At 38.2% G+C, this 18,436-nt stretch overlaps 1 protein-coding gene across 5 annotated transcripts in view; it reads left to right on the top strand.

Moving 5' to 3' along the window:
* Nucleotides 1-18,436, top strand: part of GRIA2 (glutamate ionotropic receptor AMPA type subunit 2) — a 95,521-nt gene that overhangs the window by 34,272 nt on the left and 42,813 nt on the right. For all 5 annotated transcript variants that reach the window (XR_001920498.2, XR_001920500.2, XM_018071323.2 and 2 more), the window contains exons 3-4: nucleotides 9,949-10,188; nucleotides 14,181-14,377. Coding sequence is in view for 3 of the 5 variants with exons in the window: in XM_018071323.2 (XP_017926812.1) it covers nucleotides 9,949-10,188; nucleotides 14,181-14,377 (437 nt within the window). In the remaining 2 variants the exon portion in view is untranslated. The remainder of the gene's footprint in view (nucleotides 1-9,948; nucleotides 10,189-14,180; nucleotides 14,378-18,436) is intronic.

The raw sequence follows: 18,436 nt of genomic DNA, 5'->3' as shown, positions 1-18,436 counted from the left end.
GATCAAAACTGCTTTTGCTAATAACATGGTGTGGAAAGTTCCATTCAGTTGCATAATCTCTGAGCAAACAGTTCAGGTTGTAGCAATAATTAAAGACTGCTAGAAAAGGTGAAAAAACCCCATTCTTTGTACCTGCTTCACCATAATTGTCCTCTACAGACATTCTGTCCCCAGAATTTAAATTTTTCCTTTTTTTTGTCTCTGAGGCTGTGAGACCTTCCCAGGTCATCTCTGTGCAAAACTGACCCCCCCCCCTTCTGTTACAGGCCATTGGTTTGCAAACTCCCTGTGGTGTTTTGTACATTAATGCTGAATGTGCAGGTGAGGAGCTCATCACTGAAATATTCATGAGGTCCACATCCTTCTTTGTGTGTGAGCTCAATTCAATTCTTACCTTTCCCAGTGTGAGGTCTGTTTTTTTGGTTTGGTTTGGTTTGGTTTGTTTTCTATGAGATATATGGATGCCCAATCTGCAAAGAGGAAAATACACAGTTCAGATCATTCATCAGTATTGAATGGCTATAATTTTTGGCATGCAGGTTTTCTTAAATGCCTAAAATAAGATAAAACTCCACACTTATTGGTGCTGGAATTTGCTGAAAGAGGCAAAATGGAAGGTCTTTACTATGTAATTCAGTGTTTTGTTATCTAGAAGTGGAGCATATTTTTAGTTCTGATTGTCACTGATTTTTTTAATTGGCATAGATTACCTCTCAGCTTTGGTAAAGAATATTTTGAAATTTTAAAATGCCAGCCTGTATTTGGCTTCAGTGCCCATGTTCTACTGAATCCTACCATGAAGCTTTGGTTTACTGTCTTTCAGTTATGATGCTCTTCTTTGAGCCTTGTGGAACTGGTTTTTTTCCCAATTTCAGTTAGCCTACCATGGCCTTAGAAAAATTAATTTCATCTCAAGTTGCTCTGTTTAAATACATACTCCTTTGTGGTTCTAAATATCACTCTGGATGGACTTGTGTGATTCCTTACACCTTATTCACTCTTCCTAAAGTGAAGCTTACATCTATAGGGTAATAGTATAATTTGACTATGTAAAGCAGACCATGCAGACTATGTATACTATTAGCTCAAAATAAAATATTTAATCTAGGAATGTGTATACAATATGCTGTCTGCTGTGCTGCAATTTTCTTAATGGCTTTGGAATCTATCCATACTGGGTTTTATTTTTATAATGATTTTCTGATACAGTTTCAATCATATGTGAATTCTCTTGGCAGCTGTGGTTCCTGTTTATTTTTTACTACTTTTGTTTCATCTGTTGTTCATGGTTCCTTTCCACTGTTTGCCTGTTCATAATGTTGTCTTTCAGAAGCTGAAATTATCAGTTTGGCATTCAGTTTCCACATCTTGTTCCTGGCTACTTCTGACTCATCTATCAACTTTTCAAACCAATGAGTGTTTCCTTTGTGTTTTGGTCTCTTTTGGAGAGGCAGTGCTTGACTCTTTCTCTACACTTATGCCATAGTTTCTTTCTCTTAGAAGAAAGGGAATGATTATTCTATTGGGTGTGATTAAATAATTGCACTGAAGATTTATTTCCCTATGCTAATATTAAAAGTTTTGTTAACACTATAGTAAACCAAGTTAGTATAATAAAATAACATATAAAGCCACATTAATACTAGGCAGCATTTGAAATCTAAGTACTGAATAGCAAATGCTTTCTCGGTAATTTTAAATTTTCATCTTTGGACAGAAACCAAGTATCAATATTCTCATAAATAAAAATACAGAAATACTTGCTAAAGTTAGAAGAATGTTAAGAGTCATGATACCAATGTTTGGAAGCTTACCTGTAAGCAGGTACTATTAGACATTTGTTTCAGTAAGTTAAATGAGCATTTTGCTAATTTTCTTTTCACAATGTAATTGTTCCTGAATTGAACAATTATTACGCTCATTACTCTCCATTTGGAGAGAACTGAAGGAAGAAAATCTTAGCTTAGGAAGACTTGATCAGGAAGAGTTTCCAAACATATGTATTCAAATCCAACTATTTTTTTCTGATTTTGTGATTTAAGTTCCTCAGTCATGCAAACAGTCATTCCTAAACTGGCCTCACTTCATTGTGTAATGTTGTGTGTTTGTGATACTTTTGTATTTTGAATTTGCAAGTGTACTCTTTAGTTGGCACTTCTTGAGTTTTGGGTGTAACATGATACGCATCACACAAATACACTCTATATGATAAGAGGCAAAGAGCGTATATTGCTGTATTTGTTTCTGAAGAACTGGTTATGACCACAGTGCTAAATATCAGGTTATCTTGCCTATAGAGTTCAGTGAAAAACAGGATAGCGAAATGGAGAAAGTGGGAAAAAGAAAAAGGTATGAATGCATTGTGGTGAAAAGGAATTCTTAAGAAAAAGTAGAGGTAATTAAAAATGGAAGAGTTAATAACTGAGCAAACAGTTTTGGTCCCCCTTTGACATGGCACCTATTTCTCATTGTAGACTTAAGCTTAGTTTTGTTGAATGAATCTGGCCCCTACCTTTTGTAATAAAAGACTAGGACACATTTTCAGTGTTCTGGAAAACAAGGGCAAATTAGGTTTGCATCTGGTTATGTTAGTAGAAGAACAAGAAGTCAAATACAAAATATTTAATTCTTAACTATAACAAAACCTTCTGCTAATTATTCCTTCTCAGGTACCTTTATTTATTTACCCTTTTTCATGGTTTCAACCCAGCTTTCAACCAAGCACCATGCAGCCACTTACTCACTCCCCCACCAACAGGATCAGGGAGAGAATCAGAAGGGTAAAATCTAGAAAACTCGTGGGTTGAGATAAAGACAGATTGATAGGGCAAGGAAAAGCTGCACACACAAGAATTAATTCACAGCTTCCTATGGGCAGGCAGGTGTTCAGTGCTCTCCAGGGCCCCATCACACATAATGGTTACTTGGGAAGACAAACACCATCACTTCAAACATGCCTGCCAATTTACTCCTTTTTCACCCCTACTGTATATACTGAGCATGATGCCATATGGTATGGAATATCCCTTTGGTCAATTCAGGTTACGTGTCCTGGCTGTGTCTTATCCCAACCTCCCATGAAGCCCCAACTTTCTTGCCAGTGTGTCTGTAAGAAAAGCAGAAAAGACCTTGACTCTGTGTTCAGCAATAACAAAAACATTTCTATATTATCAAGCCTGTGTTCAGCACAAATCCAAAACATAGCTCCATACCAGCCGCTGTGAAGAAAATTAACTCTACCCCAGACAAAACCAGCACACCCTGTTTCTTGGAATTCCCAGTTATATGCCATTTTAAGAGAATCTCTCTAGAAAAATGATCACAAAATGAGCTTACTATATTCTTCCCCTCTTTTTGCCATGTAGACCATTGACTATTTCTAGAAAGGACAACATAAAGAAACCCAAAGAAAACCAATTTATATATGAGAATTTGAAAGGAATGAATCCTAGCAGTTGCTTCGAATGTCATTAATGAAATAGAACTTTCATATTTCAATGGCTTATGAGTCCTAATCATCATGCTTTTTTTTACTCTAATAACTGTGAACAGCTTGTGATTCACCATCATAGAACTAATGTCTCACAGGAATAGCAATGTGACTGTAGATTTAGTCTAGGGTGAGAATCCTGCCAAAAACAATTGCACTTTATGCATTATCCACTGGATCACCATATATTTGGAAATACCATGCCTTTTTTCCCTGTCTGCTCCTAGAAGACCAAATAACCCAGAAAAAATGGAAGAATTTGTCTTGAGACAAAGTCTAAATGCTTATTTTTAGCAAGTTTTTATTACGTGGCATAGGTGCCCATCCACTTACCTTTAGAATAATTTCACAAACAAAAGCACAGCTCTGAGGTTCTTCAGTGTACAACTGTGACACTGAGCACTGCTGATGAAAATTTACTTTTACCTGGATTAAAGTTGATCCTGATTTTCTGACTGACCCACACATGAGTTATATCCATACTTTCAAGATTTGTGTTACAGAGAGTTTTATCTAGCATTCAGGGAGCCCTCCCTGGTTTAATTAAATGAGAGATTGTATCTGTTTGGCAGATTTCGTAATAATTTTTAAAATATAAGATTTTTTACTTTTATCATATTATTTGTTGGCATTGTTTACACATGTCTGTAGAATTCAGCTTTTAGACTGAATCTCCTCTAAGTACCTAGAACAACAGTGATTTGACTTGCCCAGCTAGAGGTGGTGCTTTTTACTTGTCTTTCACTTTGTGCAGGAGAGGAGATCAAAATTCCAGTTTTACCAGCCTTCCCCAGAAGACACATGCATGTAAGGACTAATGATTTATCAGGTGTAAAGAATATTAAATGGAGAGTCGGTCACGGTGTTAATCCAAGAGTATTGTGTTTGATCAATAGGCAGTAAGTAACTCGTGGTGAGAGGCAGTATGAGTTTGTGCTGTGTCAGAGGGGATGTTCAGTTTGAAAGAACAGCAGTTGTCTTCTGAAGAGAGTGTAATGGGTGCATGTTTGCATCACAGGAGAGGTACAGAACTCATTCAGCCACTGAAGCACAGGCCAGGGGTATTAACAGGTCTGTCCTGCTGGTGGAAGGTGGAATAACACCTTTTACCCTGTCATGGATTCACCCTAGCCAGCAACAACGAGCTCACAGCCACTCTGTTGCTCCTCTCTGCTCCCAGTGTACAGAGGACAAAATAGGAAGACCAAAACTGAGAAAACTCAGGCATCAAGATAAAGACAGTTTAATAAGTGAAGGAATGAGAAAACAAGTGATGCAAAGGCAATTACTTACCCCTTCTCACAAGCAGACCAGTGCCAAGCCAGTCTCCAAATAACAGCAACCTTGTTAGTCAGAGCCCCCAACCCTCTGCATCCCCTGCAACCATTTATGGCTGATCATGATGGTGTATGGTATGCAATATCCCTTTGACCAGGTTGGGTCAAGGGGTCTGCCTGTGTCTCCTCCTAACTTCTTGCCCACTCACGACTTACTTGCTGGGATGGGCAGAGGGAAAAAGAGAAGGACTTGACACTGTGCAAACACTGCTCGGCAACAGCTAAAACAGTGGTGTGTTAGCAGTCCTGTTTTGGCCACAAATCCAAAACACAGTACCATCAGGTGGCTATGTGGAAAGTGATCGCCAACCCAGCCAGACTCAGTGCATACCCATCTTCAAATAGTCTCAGTTTGCATTTGAAGCCTAGCATAAGTAATCTGTGCTCTATTTATTTGCCATCATAAGCAATTGGATGATTTGGGGGGGATTTTTTTTTTCCTTTTTCCGAGTGAAGTACTTTTTTTTTTAATGGAAGTTGAGATCTATTTAGTTACATGAGTTCAGGACCAAGGACAAAGCCCAATGGAATGAGCAGTTTGAATATTATCTCAAAGATGTTAGCTAAGGCCTGACATGTTCAGGTGTCTGCAGTGTCAGGAAGGGGAGAGAAGCATGGGGGAGGAACCAAGACAGAGGCTGGCATACAGTGGTCTGAAGACCCAGTTTTTTCTCTCTGTTAGGGATGGCAGTGGTGATTCAGAAAAGGCATCGCCCGTGGTTTTCAGATTGTCTGGTGCAGGCAGCTGGCCCTGGTTTTTGGCTGTTGCAGGCAATGTTATTCCATCTATGCCTAAAATCACTGACTGGCAATGGAAGAAAAGCAGTAAATTTAACAGGAGATGTAGTAGCATCCTAGGTGTTGATAATAGTGACATAAAACATTTTTATTTTTTATTGGTCCTGGGATGACACTGCTGTTGTCTCTGTCACCTAATATGCAGCGTTAAAATGGTTTTAATACAGAAGGTCGCAGTAGTGTGCCAGTAACAGTGTTCTGCAAAATTCTCACCCAGGGATCCAGAAGTAAACTGATGCTTTATTTTAATGTGCACTTTGAAGGTGAATTATGAGACATTAATGCCTTTATTGTAGTAAGTTCAAAAAGTATTTAGCTTTCACTGCACATGGGAAACAATAATCCATGAGTGTGTGGGAAGGTAGTGAGTTGGTTTTGTCTCAGTGAGAGCATAATAATTTGAAACAGAACAAGGAGTTCCAGTAACTTAAACAGTAAAGCTATTCAGAAAATTCACAGCCTTTTTCAGAAATCTTTGTTCAGCATGAGACAGCTGCCTAGACAGGGCTCCGATGGGAACACGGGTGTTGGGCTGCAGGGTGGGTCCTGCTCTTATGCCAGTACTGACCAGCAGCAGTGAGCACTCCTATGGGGGGGGGTGCCCAGGTAGGGGAACTCTTCAACTCAGTGACAGAGTTCCAGGAGAAGGTGAGTAGGTTGAGGAGTATCAGCCAGAGATAGAGTGGGAGAGACTACTGGTATTTCACCCATTTTTTCCTGAGAAAGGCTGAACAGGGAGACATGACACTTGATAGAGAGGATTCCCTGTCCTCTCTCTGCGTGGCTGGACACAGTGACTTAAGGTATAGGGAGCAATGATGACAAGTTCCTATAGAACTGCATTAGATAGATTTTCAGGCGTCGGCAAGTTCCTGCCTGGTATATCTGGCCTGTCTCCTCTGCAACTGCTCCCCTTCCCAGGTGCCCTCACATAACTGGTGCGAGGCTGTGCAAGTGTAACTGAACAATAACGAAGACGATGGTTCTTCTAGCATGGAGGTGTTGCTGACATTAAGTTGGCCTACACTGCATCAAAACTGTTTCCGTAAAGAAAAAAAGGTGTGTCATTGTCATGGGAGACTCCCTTCTGAAGGGAACAGAAGGCCCCATATGCCAGCCAGACCCACTTCTTAGGGAATTCTGTTACCTCTGTGGTGCCTGGGTTAAAGATATGAAGAGGAAGCTTCCTGCCCTGAATAGTGTCCTCAGATTATTATCCTTGATTCATTTTCACGGAGGCAGCAATGAAGTTGCAATGAGAAGTCTGAGAGCAATCAAGAGACTTCAGGGACTTGGGATGACTAGTTGAGGGATCAGGAGGAGCATGAATGGCATTTTTCTCTATCCTTCGAGGTGCAGGAAATGGTAAGGGAAAAAACAGGAAAAGCCTGCAGATCAATACTTGGCTCTTAGCTTAGTGTTGTCAGTAGAATTTTGGTTTTTTTTGGTTGTGAGTCAGTTTATGTGACACCACGACCTCTGGGACCAGGGCAGTTCCAGTCGTCTGAAAATTAGCAAATGTGACACTCACCTACAAGAGTCTGAAGGATGATCTGGCCTGTCAACCAGACCTCAGTGCCATGGAAGGTCATCGAGCAGGTCATCTTGAATGCTATCACAAGGCACATGCAGATCAAACAGATGATCAGGCCAACAGATTTGTGAAAGGGAGGTCCTGCTTGACCAGCCTGATCTCATTCTGTGGCAAGGTGACCTGGTCGGTGGGAAAGGCTGTAAATCTGGCCTACCTGGACTTTGGTAAAGCCTTGGACACTATTTCCCACAGCATTCTCCTGGAGAAACTGTCTGCCTATGGCTTGGAGGAGTAAAAAAACTGGCTAGATGGCCAGGCCCAGAGAGTAGTGGTGAATGGAGTTAAATCCAGCTGGCAAGTGGTGTTCCCCAGGGCTCAGCCTTGGGGCCAGTTCTGTTTAATGTATTTTTAACAATCTGCACAAGGGGATTGGGTGCACCCTCATTCAGTTTGCGGGTGACACCAAGTTGGGCAGGAGTGTTGATCTGTTGGAGGGTTGGAAGGCTCTGCAGAGGGATCTGCACAGGCTGAATTGATGGGCCAAGGCCAATTGTATGAGAAACAACAAAGTGATGTGATGGGTCCTGTCTTTGGATCACAATAACCCCATGCAGTGCTACAGGCTGGGGGGAGAGTGGCTGGGAAATAACCCAGTAGGAAAGGACCTGGGGTGCTGGTCGACAGCTGGCTGAGTATGAGCCAGCAGTGTGCCCAGGTGGCCAAGAAGGCTGGTGGCATGCTGGCTTGTATTAAGATTATTGTTGCCAGCAGGACCAGGGCAGTGATCATACCCCTGTATGATGCACTGGTGAGGCTGTACCTCAAAACCTGTGTTCAGTTTTGGGCCCCTCACTACAGGAAAGACATTCATGTGCTGAAGTGTGTCCAGAGAAGGGCAGTGGAGCTGGTGGAGGGTTTGGAGCCCAAGTTTAATGAGGAGCGGCTGAAGGAGCTGGGATTGTCTAGCCTGGAGAAAAGGAGGCTCAGGAGATACCTTATTACTCTCTGCAACTACCCAAAAGGAGGTTGTAGCGATGTGGAATTTGATCTCTTCTTCCAGGTAACAAGAAATAGGAGAAGAGGAAATGGCCTCAAGTTGGGCTAGGGAATATTTAGAGTGGATACTATGAAAAATTTCTTCACAAGAAGGGTTGTGAAGCATTGGAACAGGGCCCAGGGAAGTGATTGAGTAACTATCCGTGGATGTATTTAAAAGTTGTTGAGATGTGGCACTTGGGGACATGGTTTAATGTTGGACTTGGCAGTGCTGGGTTAACGGTTGGACTGTGATCTTAAAGGTCTTTTCCAACCTAAACAATTCTGTGACTCTGTATCAATTTGCAGATTGGACAGAAGAGGTCTGACCATTTTGTACCTAGCCCTGGAAAACCTGCAGCATCCTTTTGTGAAGGGGTATTACTCATCAAGTTTTTTAATCACTTGTATTCTGTCACCTCAGGTAAAATTCTGACCTAATTAAAGTTAATAGGTGATAACTTAAAACTGGCAGACTCAGAATTTCACTCATACTGTTTAGGTGCTTTTAATGGGAGCGTAGGAATAATTAGGACATGAGAGAGGACTGGTAGCAAAACCATGAAAAGAGGATAGCAGTGAGTAATAACAGGCATAAAAGAATAATATTATTTTTTTAAATAAGCACAGTTTTTAAAATATACAATTTCTTTGAAAGGTAAAATATCTTATTAATGCAAATCTAAGAAATTTTAAAAATAACTCAACTTATTTTTGCCCTTATATGAATTATATGCAAGGATTAGTACATTAAATAGCTGGGCAAAATTAGCTTCATTTACACTGTGCTTTCTATCTATAAGCAGGTCAGGTGTAGCAGGGCTTGCTATGAGGCTGAGTAGCTGTTTTCTCTAGAAGGATGTGTGTTGTTCAAGGTGACTCTGCAAACCAAAAAATGCGTAAGTGATAAATGGGAATTAATCAGAGATGAACATTTCCCGGCTGTACTTCAGTTTTAGAACTTGGGCACTAGTATACCCTGCAATGTCAAAGAAGAGAATAACCCAGAAGAACTAACTCTTTTGCACAGGCTGCCGTGGTTAGTCACATTCATCAATTCGCTTAAATTGTCTCCAGTGATAAAAAGTGAATAATCAGCATGTTATTTACACCTATGAGGTTATTCTTTCTGCAACATGACCGCAAGTGTCATCCAGAAGGACCAGCTTTTGCTGAGTCCTATGAAGCAGGAATTAAAATAATGCCTTGAAAAGGAAGGGTTTTAAAGATTGTCTTCTTATTGGTGTTAATAGATTTGCTTTTAGTTTTGGCTTTATATTTCCACAAATGGAAAGTTATTTAAAGTATTCTGCAAAAAGCTCAGTAAGTCTTGACCTCAGAGACAGTTTATTTTTAACATGACAAAACATTATCCACTTCTGTAATGGTATGTGTGGTCATAATGACTCATTTTTTAAATTGCAACTGCCATTGGTGTTTGCATCACTATTCTTTACAGCATACATTGATTTTAAGAATAAGTTGGTGAGCTTTATTTCTGAATTTATTGTCTAGGAATGTGAACCACATCTCTGATATTTTCTTTTTGTTGTTTTTTTTCTTGTGGAAACTTTATATTACTAATACTAACAAATAATAATCTCCATAGCAGAGTATTACTTTTTTCTCCTGGCATTTGTGTGATCAGACATTTTGTCAGACATATATTTCTCATAAATATATCCATGATAGACTTTTCAGTAGTTTTTTTAAATAAATTCTCTCACCTAATTGTCTGTCTGTCTTCCTCCTAGTCTGCTCCCAGTTTTCAAGAGGAGTCTTTGCTATTTTTGGATTCTATGACAAGAAGTCTGTAAATACCATAACATCATTCTGCGGGACTCTTCACGTCTCCTTCATAACTCCCAGCTTCCCAACAGATGGAACACATCCCTTTGTCATTCAGATGAGACCTGACCTCAAGGGAGCTCTTCTTAGCTTGATTGAATACTATCAGTGGACCAAGTTTGCATATTTATATGACAGTGACAGAGGTAAGGTGTGGTACTTTTTACCTGCTCCCTGTTTGCCAGATGTATCTCGCTGAAATGTGGAATTCGTATTAGATAAGTAAATGACAAAAGAAATATTTACCTTCAACAAGTATAAGCATAAGCGTAAGCTTAAATTTAGAAATGAGCTCTTGGGACAGAAACAAAATTGTTTAAATGAGAAGGAAATTATTACAGTATGCACTAATAGAATTGCAAGCTTTAAGCAATGTGAGATTAATCACATGTTGTAAAACAGTTTCTATGAAAAGTTTTCTCTTTTTTTTGTTAAGGAAACATCTAAGGAGAGTAAAAATAAATCTGAGCATGAAGGGCAATCTGCTACCACAGAATCACTCCACACATGCAAAATCAGTAGTTGGGCATGAAGCAAGCAAGAATCTTGGATGCAGATCCCTGTTTCTTTGGAGATTGCTTTTGATAAATACTTGAGTTCCTCTCCTCCATTGAGCTTAGATGTTATTGTTGATATTGATAAACCCAAACCTACCACTTGTGATCAACTAATTCTGTGGTAGGCTTCTCAAGTCCTATGCTCATTTATGGCTGTAATAGTAATAATATAACAGTTTCTGAACTTGAAAAAATCACTTGCAAATTGTGGTATATCAATTAGTTTTCTGAGAAGAAGCAGCATTATACAGAAATGGTGGGGGTTTGACTGTTTTTTCTGGAATTCCATTATTATCATTCCTTTTTCAGGTTCTCCTCACCTAGTAGTCCTTGGCTAACTTTCTTCTATTATTACCTGCTCCCATTCCCTTTAAAAAGGCTATTTTTTGGCTTGCCTGCATGTTCTTTGGTCAGAGTTAAATAATAAGTGCCTATTAAATTATAAGATTAGATTTAAAGGATTTATACCACTCCATGGTTTGTTGAGTAATGGGGTGACATTAGATTCCCTGCATTCTGATGCCATTTTACACCTGATGTTCAGAAGCTGAAGGGACCTCTTAAAGTTCTTTTTTGTTGTCGTAAGCACTAAAGTTAGCAGAGTTAATACTGGTATTTAGCCTCCAAAGGTAATGTCACATGGGACAATGAATGCTCATTTCTCTGACAGAATCAGAAAAATTCACTGTCTTTTTAGAAAGGACGTATGTAAAACTACTTGCTTAGCCAATATGCTGTCAGTCATCTAACAGTGTGTAGAATGTGACCTGCACGTGATTTATATTTAGGAAATACTGAAAAACACCTAGTTCTTCCTGTGATCTGCACAGTCTGGATCTGGCCAGATTTTCTTATTTTCTTTCTTATTTTCTTATGTGTTTGTTTTAATTGTGGCAAGACACCCCAGGGATAACAAGCTCCAAGGCATGAAGCTCCTACCTTTATGTGGAGTAAATCGTTGCTCTACAGTGCTTCCCACTGATTGCACAAGGTTAACCTGCAGAGTTAAGCAGTATGTAGCCAGCAACATTAACATCAAATCCTGAAAACTCAAGTCCACAGTTCCTTTTAACACTTCTGCATAATTGTTGATATAGTGACAGTGATGTATATTTAAGGAATAATATATAGTTTAAAATGTTTCCACCTTCTGGAGTGAGATAAAAAAGGTGAAGAGGCTTACTCTTCATGGAAACTATGAAGGCTAACAGGAATTAGTTTGATGACTTATTCTGAAAGAATCATCTATTGCTACTGTTACAGCACCTCTGTGGTTAGGGACTGACTGGCGTACAGGGCAATTTCCTCTCTCATTCCTTTCTATAAGAAGTGAGGCCATTCAGTATATGCATGCCCAAACTATTGCTGGCTTAATACAGCATCTATTCTTATGTAATGTGAATTAGTGTCCTTTACCATCCTTACCTCCTCTCCACTGCCAATGCTAAACAGTGGGTCTTGGAAAAAAGTACTAACATTATTGGAGGATTCTATCTGTAAAAGAACTGCTAATTTATTCAGCCTCTGTTCAATCTTCCTTTTCAGAACTCAGTGAATTAAGAGTTTGTCTCATGATAACCAATAGAGGTTCAGGCATGTAGTAATCCTGCAGCTTAAAAGCAACTGATGTTGCTGGAGTTTTTTCCTCTGCGGAGTCCCACTTCTGTTACCACTCTCCAGATAATTTCACATCCTCAGAAGTATTGCTGGGCATACTTTTTGTTAGTTTAGAGTCTTTTTGGTAATTTTGCAATGCGTTACTGATATCAGAATAAACTAAGCTGTATGGGGATGGCAAATCTGCCACCTAAAAGAAAGCAAGTGATCCAGGCAGCCATTTGACACCTCTGCAGAGAGCACCCCAAGAAGGGGGAAACCCTAGGAAAAATAGAAGATCAGAGGAGTATAATATAAAACCCCTTTGTAATGGATAGTATTAACATTAATAGCCCTTATTAATTTATGCCTAGTTGAGATCCTTTAACCCAGAGGAAACATAAACATATTGGCAGACCTGAAATCTGCTAAATGAAATTTGAAAAAATGATTCAGATTAGGTTTTTCAGTTTGACGGATTTTTTTTTAATTCTAATTTATAATTTCAAACAGTATTTTCAGTTATAGACTTATTTTAATGCTTTTTAATGTTTTAAGGTATTATCTGCATCTCTTGGTTTGCTTACACTACTTATCTTTCCCTTTTAACACAAGTTCTGCACATTTATCTTTAGCATTTGAAATAGTTTATATGTACCATTGGACTGTAGTTTTGTATGATTTTAAAATAAATATTCATTACATGACATACAAAACTTCCTATCAGTCTTCTTTAAAGAGACTTAGAAAACCAGATTATATCCTTTGCTGATGACCAGTCTTGTGTAGTGCTGTATGTCATTACCATTTTCACTGATAAAGCTGAATTGCTAAACACTGGCCAATCATAATTTAATAATGTATTTTCAAACTATGAGACAATTAATTCTTAATGCTTTCCTTCTGTGTTTATGGGCATAATCACTATTACTTCCTATGAGAGTTATGTCTGAAGTTTCCTTTACATACTGAGTCAGAATTTGTCTCAATGAAATGACTCCCAAATGTTCAGTGATTTCAGGGGAGATGAATGTGCAAAAATGTTAATTCTCCTGTAAGAAAGTCTGATTTTCTTTTTTTCTGTAACAGTATCTCCTATCCTTAAAATTACTCTCTAGGATCATGTAGAATTCTCTGGAAGGAATTTAAACATGACAAGCCTCATTCTTGTACGGCTGGAAATCATTAAAATGGTACTTGTTGTATAGCAGAAATTAATTTCCAGTGGTAACTTCCATGTTCCTATACTCTGTTATTTAATCCTTGAAAAGGAAAATCAATCAAGTAAAATCTTCACTGATTTTACAGTATATTGTGGGCAGTTACATCTGTGCAAACATTACAGCTTCCTGTCAGAAATATGCCAAAAGGATAAGATGGAAGTGTCTGTAGACTCCTTGTAAGTGTTAGCATTGAGCCTGTTTATCTACATGGAAAAATATATCTTAGCACATCTTTCATAATCAGGGGTATGACTGTAGGCAACAGAAATAATAAATCCATTACCATCACTGCAGAACATGGGATTTTTGCCTAGACCTCAGTGAGGTCTGGGTTTAAATACAGTACTGCTGAAGCACTGAGGGCAAAAGCAGTTCAATAGCATTTTGTAATAAGCAGCTGATCCTCTTGCTGTAATTGGATCACTCTTCTCCTAGAAGATCTCATTCCCACTATGTGGAATTCCAGCAGTGGAACAGTGAAACTGGCAAAATCCCATTCTGAAGAAGGTTGAAGCAAAACCAAAAGGTTGTCCTTACTAGGCTTTACCTTGATGCCTTGCAGTGATGTAAATAGAAATTTTATGCAATAAGAACTGTTTGGGCCCACATATATCTTTGTTTCTGAGTTCTAACCATGTGTGGCAGGTCAGAAAAGTTATGGGAGATCTTAAATAAGTAATCCCACAAATCACATTCTAGAAGCTTTTTTAATTCCTGAAGCTTTTTTAGTCATATCTTCTGTTTTCTCCTGTGCTTCACTAGGCTTATCAACATTACAAGCTGTGCTGGATTCTGCTGCTGAAAAGAAATGGCAAGTGACTGCTATCAATGTAGGAAATATTAACAATGACAGAAAAGATGAAACTTACCGTTCACTGTTTCAAGATTTAGAGGTAAAAAAGGAAAGGCGAGTGATTTTGGACTGTGAACGCGATAAAGTCAACGACATTGTTGATCAGGTTTGCTATTCTTTATTCTTCAGTGACAGCAGTTAGCTGTATTCTATAAGTAAATATCTTGAGTTGATTTGTCTTGGTCATATTTTTGTGATTATTATGCATCCTTTGGCAGTGACAGATTTGTATCAAGGATCACATATGTATGAGGCAGAAAGTGAACATACAAATCATATAATCCCTCCCATTACTCAAAGGCAAGATAATTCTATCTGGATGATCCTGTATGGTTTTTAATCCTAGTTATTTAAAATAAAAACAACAATTTACAAAATATCTCATTCAGGCTCTTTCACGACCTAAGTAGTAGACTGCATTATGCGTAGTTGATACACTATTATATGTGGTGCATTATAAATAATTATATTATGTCTAAGGATTAGTTCTCTTTACACCCAGAAAGTATTTTCTCCTTCTAATGCCTTTTCTGAGAACCTTTCACGTCTTGGGAAGACTGTATCACAACTTCTTTCTCATTTAATGTCCTTTGTAATTCATGTTTCTAAGCTCTTTGTCATTCATACTTTCCTTGGGTATCTGTTCATTTTGTCTCACTCTTAAAAGTGAGTTAACCAAAATTGGATGCTGTTTTCCATAGCTAAGGCCTCCTGAGCTTTAAAAAGAACAGGAAATTATATCTTCTCTCCACACATGCAAATTATGTGCCAAAATGATTTTTTTTAAATTTTGTTTTTCACAGCATCATCACCATGCTCTGATTCAAATTATTGCGCTACTTTCAAATCCACCTCTTTGGTCCTAATGTCTTACTGGCTCTGTATCGTACTACTTCTTTTCGTGCATGCAGAGCACAATGAAAAATTGTAAGGATAGTTCCCTGTTGGCTTGAGTTTGATCATGTGAGACTGTGCAGCATCAGTAAGGATATATCATCAGAGTGTAGCTGTATTTATTTAAAGGTTTTTTGAAGGGCTTGTTATTTTGGGCTTTGTTTTGAAGGTCATTACATTTTGGAGAGGCTCAGACAATGAGCAGTCTCCTAAATAGAGTGCATTGTATTTGTGTGTTTTATTTGGAATTCATATCCACAAACTGTTTCTCTAATTTTCAAAATAAATTTGAATTTGATCCTGTTCTCCAGAGCATTTGATCTCTGAGAGCATGATCTCCCTGTCATCTACAGTTTTTTAAAATCATATTTTCTGGCTTGTTTTCCATGTCCAGAAATGTACAGTGTAGAGCAATGATTGAGATAAGTAGTACTTATACGTCTTCTCCAGTTGATTCTGTGTGGCTTTCCAAACTGCTGTTCACTTACCTTACAGTGACTTGTCCGTGACTCTTAGGAGTTTCTAATGATGTCCTACAGGACGAACACCTTATTAGACTCAAGATATTTCACAACTGCTATTTCCTAATTATCTATTAGGCCAGAGAAAGGAAAGATACTGCTTTGACATATTTTGATCTTGTCTATTGATTTAAATATCTATTTGATCTAAACTATTTTGACTCTTTATTAACTTATTATCCAATAGATTCTTCTAAAAATAAGTATGCAATATTCACTATAATCTCTGATATGAAAGTTTGGCTGACTGTTTCTTCAGTTTTTCTGTTTAACCACTTTTTAAAAACAAGAACCCTCTTTACCCTTTAGTTACCACTCATTTTTATAGTCTTTGTTTCATAACAGACCTATTTTCTTCTTTGTCTAATTCTTATTTTGATTGCAGTTCTGGGATATTTTTCTTGCCCTAATTGCACTTTGATAGATTCTGTCTTGTTTAAAGGCTTAGATTTTTTCAGCTTATCCCCATAGACTTGTACTACTCCTTAAGCATACAGATAGCTAAGCTTTTGTTTCTGTTGTTGATTTGTGAGTCACTGAAGAATTTGAGATAACTGAATCATCCACAGAGGTCAGTTAATATCTTTCCAGTTAATTGTTCTCAAAACAGTTTACTGCTATGCCCTGAGTATGTTCTCTTAAACTGCTGTTAGCCGTCCCATATGGGTTTAGTTTGGGAATTTTCTTCACAAGATAGCTTAGCAGTTTCTGGAGTTTCGTCTGTTTTATAAGTCCATTATCCTTACACTCTGTAACCTCCCTTCTTTATATCAAAAGGTAAATTTACTTCCAATTTCTCAAGTAGCCTAAAATAAAGTCTAACTATCTTTCTCCATTTTCTGTTAATTTTCTCCATTTCTTAAAATGAAGATCCATGCTGAACAATGGATTTCTTGGCCTGGGTGTATCCTTTGAGTGTGTTTTTCTGATTTTCTCTTCTAATAGCAGAGTGCTTTAGGTCTTGCTTTCCTACTAGAATTATTTTTTAAAAAAATTGTTTTAATTCCTACCCCGAAGAAAACATAAGAAATTTTCTTTTCTTCACGAGGATGCCTGAATTAGACACTTCATATCAGTATCCCTTTTCTTTTTCTGTGTATTTTTACTGGAGAAATGCAACAGGCTTTTCCAGACCTTTTTTGGATACTGAAGTGTGATGTGCATTCTCAATACAGAGCAACAACTTCTTCACTTTTTTCCTTGCTTTCTATTATTGAACAAACCTTTCATTTTAGTGCTTTGATTTATCCTGCAAGTATTTTAAGCTGTGATGGCAGCCTCAGGTTCACCCAGTTATGCTTTGTAGCCCTTAAATATTTGTATAGCCACACTGTGTTTGCAAAGTTGGTGTTTGTCTCATGTTATAGTTTCTCTTCCATATTTCAATGATTTATGTAAGTTGAAAAATATTTCAGTTCCCCAGCTCTCCTCAGACTAGTTTATACTCTTCTTCTCTGATCTGGCAGGTCAGTGTTACCATGCTCTTCATTGTATTGCTACCGTCTCTCCTCAGCCAGGTTCCTTTGCAGAATCTCATTTCACCATAACACCCTTTGGGCAGCCATGCAATTACTACCACTAGATTGTCTATCCCTGCTAGAGAAGGTCCTCTAAACTGGTGAACAGCTTTTGTGTCCACAGCTCCACCGTAGCATTGGAACTACCACTGAATTTCCTCACTTTTGACTGGCAGCATCCTTAGCATTCGTATGGATGAGTGCCATAAGGCAAAGTTTTGTGGGTTGATGCAATAGTACCTAGTGGCAGTTAGAGCAGAGTTACTAACCACTGATTGCAGCTGTTGGTTGTTTTCTTAGATACTGATGATGTTTCATACAGGAGAGCTAATCTGTTTGGTCTAACTGAAATTTCTTAGGAACCAGCAGCTGCATAAGAAATACATTCAAACATAGCTCTTAAACCTTTCTATAAGTATTTAGATTTAAATAATCTGATCCTGTTTTAGGATACAAAGGTTCACATATTATGTATATATTGACCTCAAAGGAGGAATAATTTAATTACTTCTGTGGGCTATGTAATGTGATCCATCTGAGTCTCAAACTCTAGTAATATAAACTCAGTGTTAAACACTACTTTTAGTTATATTTCTGCAACCAAGTACGTGGACTGTCATTCACTAGTACCCTAAGTTACAAGATACCTAGTGTGAATATTTTAGTAATGTGTTAAATGAGGAAATAAACTAATCATCATCTCCTAATTTAAGTTGTTATTATTGTTCAAAAGCTGGAATAAACTTCTAGACTCCTCTTATCTTCTACATCCTTTCTCTGGAGAAGTGCTTAGCTTCAAAATGCATGCTTCCCCATGCAGACATTGTCTTAATTATCCTTGTTTGGGAGAACAATCCATGATACCCGTCTGCCAGTGGAGACTGCTGAGAGAAACCACCAGCTGGCTTTGAGGGAGATTATGAGAAGACTTAGGGCAATAAACAATTTGAACTTAAAAAGATTTCCTCGTAATGCAGATGCTTTCATTAATGTCAGTGGGCTTTTAAACTTTTTCTAGTTCAAGGAATGTTACAATTCTGTTACAGATGGATCAGGATCTAAGCAAGAGTCTGTGAGGCTCAGTGCTTCTAATGCATGATGCCTGCTCTCTCCTGGCTGAGTTGTGCCTTTAATACACAGCGTAGTAATTAACATTCAGCTTCTGTGTCTGGAGGGACTGTTCCTCTTGGGACTTGGACTTCAGCTCACTAATTTCTACCAGAAAAGAGTATG

The sequence above is a fragment of the Manacus vitellinus genome, unplaced genomic scaffold (assembly GCF_001715985.3).
Source record: "Manacus vitellinus isolate BGI_N305 unplaced genomic scaffold, ASM171598v3 scaffold_0_pilon, whole genome shotgun sequence".
Classification (NCBI taxonomy): domain Eukaryota; kingdom Metazoa; phylum Chordata; class Aves; order Passeriformes; family Pipridae; genus Manacus; species Manacus vitellinus.
This window is presented reverse-complemented; position numbering and strand designations above follow the sequence as displayed.